Raw genomic sequence first — 13,260 nt, 5'->3', positions numbered from 1 at the left:
TTAATAAACTTTTCTAAGATCTTCCCCAGGATAGAAGTCAGGCTAATGGGCCTGTAGTTAGCCAGATCTACTCTCCTCCCTTTCTTGAAGATAAGCACCACATTGGCCTTCTTCCCTGATAATTAGATTCTGTACAGGAAAAGTTTATACATTTGCTACAGTTTTCCATGTATAGAATCTAAATATTGGAGACTCATCTTAAATTTGTTCTCTCCTCTCTCCCACCTCTGCTGTGGGGAAACAGTGGCAAAGGGGCAGGCACTGGGGGAGACAGTAGGTGGGCAGGTGGTCGCAGAGGGCAGGCAGTGGGGGAGATGGTACCTCCCCTCACCCCTGCCTTTCGCTCCCACTGCCTCCCACCACCCCCATAGCCTCTGCCTCCCCTCCTGCCTCTCCCAGGTGCCACTTCCCCTCTGGCTTTGGGAGGCTTCGGCCCCACTCCAGCCCATGTCACGGAGCACATCCCTGGACTGTGCTCAGTCTGGCCTGGTAGTGGGCTGTGGCAGAGGCAGTGGCACTGGCAGCAGCTTCATCCTTGGAGGTACACCCACGACATGGAACAGAGGTGGTGGAGGGGTAAGCAGCAGCTGCAGTTTAGGGCCAGAGCTGGAGTTGCAGTGGCCTTATGCTCCCCCACTGCCTCATACTCAAATCCAAGATGAAAAAGGCTTTTTCCCCACTGAGTGGAGTGGGGATGGATGTGGGCTGCAGGCACAGGGCTCCCCACCCTGCCTTCCCCTGGGAGCCCTGTGACGGCTGCACACCCCCTGCCTGCCCAGCAGCAGTAGGGAGCACAACTTCATGCTGCCTCTGCTGCCACCTCCGCTGCTGCCAGGTAGGCAGGGGTTGCCTCACCATGGTGCCACTGGGGGGAAGGAGCCCTGAGCCAGCAGCAGACAGTCTGCCTTCACCCCCACCCTGTGCACAAATCTTGGGGTGGAGGGGGGGCACATTCTCCTCCCATATGCCTCCCAGGAGTGTGTGCAGTGGCAGGGAGCCATGCCCCTACCTCTCTGCCCCCTGGATGACCCAGGGGTCCATCCTGTTCCCAGCTCTAGGCCCCAAGCACCACCCCAGATGGGCAGCACCCCAGCTCCTGCCCCACTCCCTTCCTCACTGTGGGAGCCACAGTGTGCCCCCCATCCATTCCCTTCCCCCCCATAAATTTGCCTAGAAGGAGCTGTTCTCTAAGCTGCCTGCCTGTATTCCTGGCCACCTGCATGTGTGTGGGCATGTACATGCATGTGGTGCCCCCTGTGTCCCACTCCTGACAGGCCCTTCCAGGCTGGAACGCTGCCAACCTGCAAGGGGAAACCCATTGTTTCCCACACGGAACAGAAAACCTGGATCCCCGCGCAACACTGCGAATCCAGGACAAGTGCTGTCCTGGAGCCATACAGCCTGGGACCGGGACTTGAGGTTCCCATTTTAGGACTACCCCACCCAGTTAGGGATGGGTGGTCACTATCTGGGGATCTTTCTTAGTATTGCAGATATTTGTGCACAGCATTGCTAGATTATAAGCCTTAATTTTGTAAAAGTACTCTTGATTGGATCTAATTTTGCTGTGAAAAGTTAAGGTTAAACTAAGGTTAATTCATGTTCATTTGAGAACCCAATTCTGAAATCTCACTCAATGAAGCTGCTGGCTCTAGTGTGACTGGTCACTTCTTGTATGGCAGGAAGTTTGGGTTTTGATGAATCTGACTCTGTTTTGAAGTTCATGTTGTATCATGAAGTACTGAAACTTACTACCAAGCATATCTTTTAATTCTGTGATTTGTCCCATCAAAATCATTGGGAACACTTGCATTAGCAAAGTCCATCTGCTAGCTAGGTTTTTTGGGCCTCTAATTTATTGATGGGACAATGAAATCCTGTATTTTTTTTCAAGTACCGCTATTTATTTTTTTTATTTAACAAAATTTAATATGACATGCTGTTACTTTAAAAAATATGTCAATTCTTTTGACAATTTTGAATCATAAAGTCTATAGATGTTATAATGACTTCTAGGTTTTAAATGGTTTTAAACCTTCTGTGAGGCTGGAAACAGTAACAGCTTTATATACTAGATTTATTTTTTCTGGCATTGCAATACCTGCCTTGTTTAATCACTGAACTGCTTCCTTCTTTTTCAGATTACTTATTTCAGTCTGTGGTATTACAATAAGCAGAACCAGCGCCGGTGGGTGGATTTGGACAAGCCTCTGAAAAAGCAGCTCGACAAATATGCTTTGGAGCCAACTGTGTATTTTGGAGTGGTATTTTATGTGCCTACTGTTTCTCAGCTTCAGCAGGAAATTACCAGGTGAGCTGTACATATTTTTAATTTCAGCTTTTAACATTCTAGTATGTATCTTAAAATAGTAATTATTGCTTGAATTTCCACTTCTTCAAAGGTTGAAAATCAAACTTAAGGCAAAAACTTTGCCTAAACTGTAGCACTTATTGTTCCTTTAGATTATAGAATATATATTGAGTTACGTGAAGGATGAATTTTCCCAGTGATCTTAGGAATCTATTTAAGCTTATTCACACAAGTAATGTTGCTCACAGAGGTAATTCAGTCCTAAGACTTTCAATTATTATAGACTATTAACTTTGTTTTTGAAAGGCAGAATGAAGAAGAAAAAGATTTTTCCAGAGTTATGGCTATGCAGGGCAGGGATAGAGCTTAATCTTCAGCTTACTCACCCTTCCTTTCCTATTTAATTAAAACTCAAACAATAGCAGCTGCTGAAGATAGGTCTCCATAGGTGGAGATATGATTTTGAAAACAGCAAAAGTGTCTCCAAAGCTGTGAAATAGGAGGAGAAAAACCAGGAGCAGCTACTAGACAGCAGAATTGCCCTAAGAAAAGTTAACTTGATTAATGGCTCATTGAGACCACTAAAAGGAGATTTTATTGTAAATGCCTCTGAAATGAAGAACAAGTCACCTGACTCCCTCATAATGCAATAGCTGCTGCACTGTGGAGCAGGAATCAAAGCAGAGTGCTTCTATCCTGGGCAGAAAATCAGCTTCCTGGCTTAATATGTACACCTCAATTTTTGGGGAGTGATTTTGGGGTATGTTGTTTGTGAGAGGTTGACAAGTTGACCGCCCTTCTGAAGTTAGAATAAATGATGAAAGCCTAGAAGTGGTTGAAAAATTCACTTGGGCTCCACCGTCTCAGAAAATCTTGGCTTGGAAGCCTAAATTAACGTTCACATTGGAAAGGCCAGCAGTGCCATGTTTTAACTTCAAAAAAGAGTTTGGAAAAACTGCGTCGACAGAGATGTTGTTCTACAGTGTTTGCAAATTTAGCTTTCTATTGTACAGCAGTGAAACATGGACTCCTTATGCCAAGGAAGACAGAAAACTGAACAGTTTCCATCTTCAGTGTCTCTGCTGTATCCTGGGCATGGCTTGACAAAATCTCCAACTTCTCTGTTCTGGAATAGACCAAGATACTCAATATGTTTGTGCTTCTGAGACAGAGACACCTCCATTGGTTAGGACATGTGAACCATATGACCGTTGGCTAAATTCCCAAGGACATACTCTGCGGTGAGCTGGCCAATGCTGAATGTCAGCTTAGATGGCCCAAGCTCCATTTTGTTTATGTCTGCAAGAAACACCTTTGTGAGCTGTTCATTGATGGCCAGTGCTGGGAATGAGTCGCTTTAAACTTCTGTGAATGGAAAGCTGCCATAAAGCAGGGCCTATGTCATGATGAAATGGAGAGGGTCTGTGATGATCTAGAGAAGAGATGTTGGAGGCAGGCAATAAAAAATGGTGTTCAGCATGCCAGTTCAAGCTCAACTGAGTTTGTATGTGCAGCTTGCCAGAGGGTGTGTCTGTTGCGCATTGGACTTCTCAGCCACTGAAGAAGATAGCCTACCAAAGCCACAGTCCCCATGGTCTCCCAAGACCAGTAGCTGCCAGTGAATGAATACATGTGAGAAAATATGGGAATAGGGTGAAATATTCCAGTAGGTCTAACTTGGGTATTCTCATAAAGAAAGCAGTGTCTGTTGAGGTAATAGCTCAGTAATATTATGTTATATTGCCATGCAACAGACAAGTTCAGGTGCAGACTTTGAGTTCCTGTGCCTTTGGAAAATGGATCTAATGTGCCAGATTCTGCTCTAATTTACATCATAGAAAATTTGGCTTAACCTCAGCAAAGTTTAAAGTGTTACTCCTGAACTACATTGGTACAAACAAAATTAATGCATGTTATACTAAATTCTAAACAAGCTGGGAAACAAAAAGAGAACGTTGCCCATATTGCAGTGGAACAGTGGCAGGAAGGTACTGGCCTTATATGTTTGAGAATATATTTTCTTTTAGCTGTTATCCTGCAGAACAAACAAGAGAACTGCTTTCTGAGTAGGGAGATCACTTTTCCTGCAACTGTAGAGCCAGGACTTAGCCTGAGCCCTTTGTCTGTAATCTATATCGCACTGTTGTGCAGCATGTGGCATTATTGTAGAAGTAGATAAAATGTTCTAGAGAATGTTACAGAGAACATGTATTTAACACTTTCTGGCAAAGGTGGAAAATATGTTGTCTTTCTCAACATGCATTTAGTTTGGCTTTCACCTACTTATTATTTCTATTGACATAAGGCACCTGCACAACTGGAAGATTGAATCTCTTCTGCAAAGAGTACACAAACTAATATTCAACATGATGCAACACATTGAAGTGACATTCACAATGATTAGTGGGTATAAAGAGATGCTTTGAATGAAGAGAGGCCAGTGTTTTGCTAGACTAGCTGTGGAAGAATGTTCTGTTCTTAGGGGGTTGCACAGATGAGTGCAAGAAAACAGTTGTGGAAAGACTGGACATATGGGGCATTGTGGCTGGTGTTGTTTGTGAGCACAGGAAAAAACAGGAGAAGAGTAAGTGGATAAGGAAATATTTATTTATGCAGCTCTTCTTTCAAGGTGAGGACAAATAGATTGTGTTAAACATGATGTAGAAGTCATTAGTGTGATTCAGAGAAATGGATGACACTGGTAGATTAATCAGCAGAGAATACAGTGCTAGATTCGATATTCTTAATGGTCTGTAGAAAAAGTGATGCCAGGGATGCTCAAGAAGAAGGAATAATATTAAATAAAGGATTGATGAGGGCATGAATGAGTGTTTTTGATGGCAGACAGAAAAGGTCAGATCTTGCTTTAGAAGTAGTGGCAGGATTTCAACCTACTGTAGGTGTGAGTGGTTAGAGAAGACTTAGAAATGACCTCCAAATCATGGGCCTGAGTGGCAAGGAAGAGAAAAATGTCCTTGGATTATGGAGGACAGATGCGTGTACATTCATAGGTTTATAAATGTCTTGGTTTGTAACTGAATTGTCCTGAAACTGAAAAAATGGAAATGCTAACATATGCTTTCTTTCTGTAGATATCAGTATTATTTGCAGCTGAAGAAAGATATCTTGGAGGGAAACATTCCTTGCACATTAGAGCAAGCAATTCATCTGGCTGGTTTAGCTGTTCAGGGTAAGTTGAGGAACTGTGCTCAGTGGCTATTTTTAAGGATGGAGACCAATCTGTTTGCATGCATATTTTATATTTGTTATGTAAGTGAACACCATTACTCTAGGACTTTATAACCTGTATTCTGTGGACTCCTGGGGGTTCAAAAACTATGTCTAAGGAATCTGTGAGAGATGACTATGAGCAATCAAAAGCATGTGAGGCCCCATACTTACAATTCAAAGGGGTATGCAGCTCAATTCAGAATTTTTTAGGGGTCTGCAAATGAAAAAAGGTTGAAAACCACTGCTCTAGGGCAGTGGTTCTCAACCTTTTTCACACCGGGATCTATTAGCATAATTATCAGCTGGCCCCGACCCACACCCCCCCGGGCCCCAACCCACAGTCTGTCTGTCTTTCTCTCCCCGCTCCAGCCCCCTGCCTTCCTCTCGGGCTCCTGGGACTGTTCTCAGAAGGTTGTGTGCTTGCTTCGCCCCCCCTCCTGCTGTGTGCTGGCTCCATGTAGGCTGCCAGTATTGCAGCCTGGATGGGGAAACCACATAAATCCATGGGACCTCTTACAATGTTCTTGAGACCCATGGGTTGATAAATGCTGCTCTAGAAGGTGCTCTGTATTTGGTTACATGACACTGGGCCTTCCTCTTTTTGTGAAACATATATTTGTTTTGAATTTATAATCTCACTATGCCTCAGTTATGGTGCCTTGTAGCTCAGCTACTCATTAAGGATTTGATCCTCAGAAGCCTATTTCCCAAAGCCACAGGGGAGCTGGTAGCCCAGGAGTTCTGGGCACTCTGACCCAAATCCTCGAAGGTATTTAAGTGCCTAATTCCTATTTGAATTTATTTGGAGTTAGGCATCTAAGTAACTTGGAGGATCTTGGCTTTAGTGCTTTGCTGAGGTCATTTTCTTGTTCTATTTCTGCATATGCTTCTTTGTAGGACAGTAGCAAGAGGGAGGAACACAGTTTAATGAAAAAGAAAATGGGCTTTATGCCCAGGATAAAAATGGCAAAGGATTTGGCTTCATTTGCAATGTGTCACACTTTATGCTTACTGTTTGATTTTTGATTCAATGTACACGTTGTGAGTTTAACATTAAGAAGGGAATCTGCTTTTTTGAGAACACGTTTACCAGTGAAGTGGGCCAAAAAGAACTAATGCCTTATTTATGCAACAGTGTTTTTGTTTAATACAAGCCATGTCTTTATACTCTTCCTCTAACAAGTTCTCACTTAATTCTTTTCATACTCTTTGGATAGTGTAAATGTCTTTCTGCTCAGTGAATTGTTTATAGGAATCTTTCCATATAATCCTCTTTTCAGCTGGAAAATATTTATCCTTTTAGCCTTTGCATTCCTCATTCAGTCTGGCAGGGTGGTAAGAAAAGGGTTGTATGTGTTAGTAACAGAGTGAGAAAACAGGACAGAAAAAACCCCAGCCTTTGGATGGGTGTTGCATGAGACTACAGTAGTTTATACGCATGGATCAGTTAAGTTGAACTAATCAAAAAACATACTGGTGATTTGTTTTTGTTTCCACTGATCTGCAATTGTAATAGTTTCAGTAAGTCAGTTCTGAACTCAGTTTTCATCATGAGTACTAACTTATTCTGAAACAGTAAAAGTCTCATTTAAATGCCAGTTGTCACCTACACAACAACTGTTAATTCATCATACAGGCAACCCTCACTTAATGCAGTTTTGCTTACCATGGTTTTGCAATAGCTCTTATTTAAAATACCTACCTGGTTCCACTTAGCGCGCAGAGCGTTTTGTTATAACACTCAGCGCAGTGGGTGGGGAGAAGCAGTGGTGGCAGCGGTGATGGCATTGTCATTGTCAAGTGAATCAGTGATTGGCAGCCGGCAGAGCCGAGGGTGGGGTGGCAGGAGCTCGGGGTCCACTCTGGCATGTGGTGCTGGAGCAGGTGGGGAGGAGCAGCAGCAAGAAGGGGCGGGCAGGGGGCCAAGCAGCATAAGCATGGAGCCCGAACCAGCAGGGCCCAGGGCGAAGTGGCAGGAGCCCGGGGTCTGCTATGACATGTGGTGCTGGAGCAGCTGGCAGGTGGGGAGGAGCAGCGGTGGCGGTGAGAAGGGGCAGGAAGGGAGTGTGAGCACAGGGTCCAGGCTGGTGCTCGCGGCCCGGACCAGCAGGGTGGCAGGAGCAGGGGGCCCAAAGCCAGGGCTGGCAGGAGTATGGAGCCTGAGCAGGTGCGAGCCAGTACTCAAGGACACATGCACAATGTCCCCCTCCCCAGGCAACAGTGGGGCCAAACCCACGGAGCCCCCCTGTCCCCGGGCTTCAGCCTGTGACCCGTTGCACTTCGGGTACGCACTCACCCGTGGGGCGCAGACACTATCCTGAGCTTCCCTTGCGCTGGCTGGAACCCCATTGCCGCCTTGCTGTTAATCCCTGGGCAGGCAGGTCCCTGACTCAGGCCCCACAGGCGGGGCAGCTGGGGCCACACACAGGTGCTCTGGTGGCCAGCAGGGGCCATTGCAGTGGCGGAGCAATGAGGCTGGGAGGAGCCAATTCCTTCCCTGGCAGAGCCTGTACAGTGCCTTGCCGGGAGCGGGAGGGCCAGGGCTGGCAGGTGGTGCAAAACCAATTATATTTATTTACATTAAACCCTATGGAGAATGGTTTTTGCTTAACACTGTTTTGCTTAGCGCTCAGTTTTTCCAGAACCAATTAAGAGTGTTAGGCAGGGTTGCCTGTAGAAATGTTAATAATGTTTCTTGTGATATTTGTAAATAAGAACATAGGGACTGTTATAAGGATGGAGAGGAGTAATGGTCAGGAGCCAGCGTGATCTGACTATTTGCATCTGATGTATGGAACCATACCCAACTGATGCAAGTTAGAGCAATCCCTGTGTGCTCACACATCCACTAACAATGGGACTGGGATAGATAATCAGGAAACTGGCCAATCCCTGACTACTTTGCCCCTTCCCCCACTTCCTTGTCCCATTAGAAGTGCTGTTAATTTAGAGCAGCTGGTGAGGCTGCTTTCTACTGAGGATGCTGGTTGAAGACAGAAAAGGGAACTAAGAATGTTTATACATGTGGGGCAGGGTACTTTAATTAGAGTGTCTCTGAGAGCTGCTTTTATTAAAGTGCCAGGAGTGTCACATGTATCAGCATCCCTGCACTGAAAAATGCTGGCAGGGGCACTTTAACTAAAGCTCATTGAACGAGCTTTAGTTAAAGCACCCCCACAACCATTTTTCAGTGTGGGAACACTGATACACCTGATGCTGGAGTCTGCTGGAGTGCGGTAATTACCACGCTGCAGCAGACTCAATCAAATACAGTGCAGTGGAGCAGCCTCACTGCACGTGTATAAGCATCCTCAGTTCCTAATGATTTAAATTCAAAATGATTTTGACCAGTTGGAAGAGAAACGTGGCTATACAGGAAGCCTGTGGAGGGAAAGAGGAATAAAAGAACACATGATTTAACTGTTTTCCTTATAAAGCTCCCTGCTTTTTGTACAGTATCATGCCTTTCAAACAAATGTCTGCTGTGATAAAGTTTTGTTATAGAGAGATCATATTTTTCATGTTTTACTAAATGTCTTTGTCACAAACACTCTTTTAACTTGATTCCAAGATGAAGTTTTTCCCCCCAGTTGGCATGAGGCAAAAAGCCTCTCATCTTGCAATTGCATGGAAGGAAATCACACTAAATAATTTGCCTATCATTAAACTACTGCCAAAAGCAACATGTGCAGAGCAGTGGAAACCAACTATGAAGTTGATTAAATCCAGTCAACACTGAGTGTGACACTAAAACACATGGCCCACATGGGCAAATATGCTGATGGGAACCTTTTTTTGTTTGTGTGACTTAAAAAAACAAAAACAAAAACAAAACGAGTAGTTGCTCCCCTCAGGAGTGAACGAGCACCAGGCCTAGAGGCATTGCAATATGAGGCCAGCATTTGGACAGGCCGGAGCAAGTGCTGACACCCTCCACTGGGCCAAAAATGATGGTGGGAACCTTATTTTTTACAAATTTTACTAACAACACACTTATCACCTTACACCTGCAAAGCTTCACATATTGAGCACCCGTGTTTTACCAAAATTTCATATTGCAAAAACAGCTGTATATCCAAAAACATACAACTGTATATATTAAACCTTTAAACAACATAATCAACTTTCCACAAAAAACCCTTACAGAACTCTTTTTTCATACAGGGCCCCATGAAAAATGATTACCTCTATTAATATCCGCTCCTCCCATCAGTTCTCTCTGTTGGTTCAGTGAGTGAAACAAGTGCGTCAGGTCCTTTTTCCTACGCTTCTTCTCCACCTCTTCTTCTCTGATATTTTCTGTGTCCTGATTAATACAGTATTAAATTTCATGCAGCCCCAGCTTCCGCCACTCCCTTTCAGTGAAAGTCAACCCCTTAAAAACCCATAGGTTTCTTACTTTCTATGAACCAGTTTTAACACATACTAATAAGTAAGTCCATATAGTACTATCATACCTTGGGTATGAGTCCATATGGTACCATCTCCTTTGTATGTGTACAGTCCCAAAATGTATGTCCCACTGCTGCTTCTTCCCCATTCCTCTCCTGTTGGCACCTTGATAAGCTTGTCAAGCTCCATCTGTGTTGCACCTTTCTCACCGGCAAGATATTTCTTACAACCATCCTTACTAGGTCAGCATGTTTATCGTTTAGCTGTTTACCCGCCACCATTCCTCATCTTCTTCACTTGTCCGTCTGTGAAGTTTCCCACTGGTGCCTTCCTGTCTCTTCCTTACTACTTCTATCAATTTCTTATGATCCTTCAGGACCTTTAGCCCAACCTTCCTTATTTTATATCTCTGCATGAAACCTTTCATCCTGATGTAACGAATCTGCAGTTGCCACACATATGAACTCTTTAAAAAGGTCTGATATACTTCCCATTTCCTCAAAATTACAGCTGCATGAAATCGGGCGATATGCACTGCTTTCCCTTCTCCCTTCATTACTGCCTTGCATATCGTGCTTACATATTTCGCATGGATGAACAATTCCAAGTGTGTCAGCTGCTATCCTCCCCCCATCTCTCTTGCTTTTGTACAATTCGGCTCTAGCCAACCTTTCTCTCCTGGCATTCCAGAAGAACACACATCGTTCCCCCTGTTCTTTTGCTCTCTGTCGCCATATCAGTGGGAGTACAATTCCCATATATAGAATAATCGGCAGTTGCACGGCCTTAACTGCTGCCATTTTTCCGTCAAAGGACAGAGTCCTTCCAGACCATAACCAAAGTATTTGCTGTATCCTTGCTGTCACCGTTTCTCATGCTGTGTTACCTTTCCCCTCAGCATCCATTGGGAACCCTGGCACTCTGTTATTTCTGTCTCTTATTTGAAGGCCCAACTTCTCTAAGTCCCTCCAGTTTCCCACTCCTATTATGGTGCTTTTTTATCTGTAGTTTAGTCCCTGTCGTTTCTCCACACTCTGATGTATGCTTTGGCACCTTTTCCATTGAAAGTCTGTCTTACCTTTATATCCTTCATGTATGCATTTTACCTCTCCCCATCCTGGTATCTTTACTCCACTTATGACCTTGTCTTTGCTGATTCTTTGTGCTAACAGTTCTCTGCCACCCACAAATAGTAGTGGCAACAGAAAGGCATCCTTGTCTCACCCGCGTATGGATTTTAAAAGCCTTGCTTAGATGCCCATTAATTAGGACTTGACTCTCCATATCTCTTACAGTAACTTTTCCCAACATGTACATTTCTCTGGGAACCCTGTTTTTCCCAGCACTTTGAATATGTAATCATGATCCACTCTGTCATATGCTTTTTCTAAAACTAGGTTTGCTATAATTGTGTTTATTTTCCTCTCTTGGCTGTGGGACAATATATCTCTCATCACTCTGATCGTTTCAGAGATCCTTCTACCTGGTACTGTGCATACTTGGTCTTCGTGTATTATCTTCTGGAGATTTTTTCTCATCCTCAAAACCAGTGTCTTGATCATTAACTTGTTGTCAGTCTGTAATTGGTCTCCAGTTTTTGAGAAGTTCCTTCTCCCCTTTCTTGAAGAGTAAGATCACAACACCACTTGTAAAATTTTTCCTTGCCTTTCCTGTTTTTGTTATTTCCGCAAACACTCCCACTCTATCCCTCTCTACCCAAACCCAAAACTTCTTGTAAAATTCCATAGGTAATCCTTCTGCTCTTGGTAAATTCCCTCTTTTAAAGATATTTAAACCTCCATTTTTAAGCATTTTTCCACTTCCTTTAAGCTTATCTTGTCTTCCGTCTTCTTTGCTTCCTCCTCCTTTACTTTCTTTTCAGTCTCTTCCAGCAAAACCTTCATATTCTTCCTGTCTATTTCCTTAGAATCATAGACAATTAGGGTTGGAAGGGACCTTAGAAGGTCATCTAGTCCAATCCCCAGATCATCCCAGCCAGGGCCTTGTCAAGCCAGATCTTAAAAACCTCCAAAGATGGAGATTCTACCACCTCTCTAGGTAACCTGTTCCAGTGCTTCACCACCCTCCTAGTGAGAACCTTTTCCTAATATCCATCATAAACCTCCCTTGCTGCAACTTCTTCTGATATAGCTATTCATAAAATCTCTTCATTGACTCCAACACCAGCTTCTCCTTTTCTACCCAGATACCAGTTTCCTGCGCTGCTTTTAGCTCTCCTTTTGCTGTTTTAACTCTAGCTGAAAAGTATCAGGACCACTCTTTGTTTTCTCCCACCCAGGGCACTTGTGCTAAAAACATTTTCTCTCTCTTCTTTCTTTTAAACCAGATTTCTATCTCTTGCCTTCTAGGCTTTTTTCATTCCTGCCTTCCTTATGTGGCTTCCTTTAGCAGCTCCTGCATCTTTTTTTGTAGTGCTCCCAGCTCTTTCATTCTTTTCCCCACAGTTCTTCGACTTTCCTTCTTGAAGAACTTTCCTGTCCTCTTCTTCACCATCATCCACCGTTCTCTGGTATTTCATCGGTGTTCTCCACCCCTCATACTGTCACATGTATGCTTGACATAATCCCTTCATCTTGTAGCCGTTGTACATTTAACTTCCAAATTCGCCTTCATCTAACAGAGCTCTTACCAGGACTCAATTCCATCCTCAGCATCTGGTGATCACTAAATGCCACAGCTATGGTTTTTTTCTTCCTTATCTCTATTTGTTTTGATACAAACACAAAGTAAGTTCTTGATTCTTTCTTTCCACTAGGGTCAGTTCTAGTAAAAACTTTCTCCCCTGCCCACACATCTCTTAGTGAATCTGGACCTTTGTACATGCCACAAAACTGGCCTTTAAAGCAGCTTAAATGTCCTTTTGCACTGCTTTAATGGTGGTGCTGTTTGCATGTTCAGTGGCATATTCTGCTTTAAATGACTTTGGTACATAGCAAGATAAAACACCTCTGAGGTGTTTTAGTTTGCTACCTAACAAAGTGCAGCAGTGCATAGGGTGCTGGAAGCCAACGTGCTTGGAGCTTGGTGGGCCCCGCACAGCTCAGGGGCTGCAAGACCCAGCAGCAGCCCATTCAGGAAGCCTCCACGGAAGAGAGAAAAAAAAAGTGGTGAGCCTGATCTTTTTCTTTTTTCTCTCCCTGGAGCCTGCCTGCCTGCCTGAGCTGTGCGGGGGCCTGGTGTTTACCTCTGTGGCTGCGGGGGGCAGTGCTTCCTTCTGTGACTGTGGTGCCCCCTGGGACTGCCTGGACTGGGTGCAAGTGGGTGGGTGGATGCTGCCTGGGGGGTCCCCACACAGCTCAGGGACT

General features: G+C 44.3%; 1 protein-coding gene across 2 annotated transcripts in view; it reads left to right on the top strand.

Moving 5' to 3' along the window:
- Positions 1–13,260, top strand: part of PTPN21 (protein tyrosine phosphatase, non-receptor type 21) — a 68,770-nt gene that overhangs the window by 23,261 nt on the left and 32,249 nt on the right. For both annotated transcript variants that reach the window (XM_019552381.1, XM_019552382.1), the window contains exons 3-4: positions 2,142–2,311; positions 5,404–5,501. In XM_019552381.1, the coding sequence (XP_019407926.1) occupies positions 2,142–2,311; positions 5,404–5,501 (268 nt within the window). The remainder of the gene's footprint in view (positions 1–2,141; positions 2,312–5,403; positions 5,502–13,260) is intronic.

The sequence above is a fragment of the Crocodylus porosus genome, unplaced genomic scaffold, assembly GCF_001723895.1.
Source record: "Crocodylus porosus isolate Cpor-Errol unplaced genomic scaffold, CroPor_comp1, whole genome shotgun sequence".
NCBI classification, from domain to species: domain Eukaryota; kingdom Metazoa; phylum Chordata; order Crocodylia; family Crocodylidae; genus Crocodylus; species Crocodylus porosus.
This window is presented reverse-complemented; position numbering and strand designations above follow the sequence as displayed.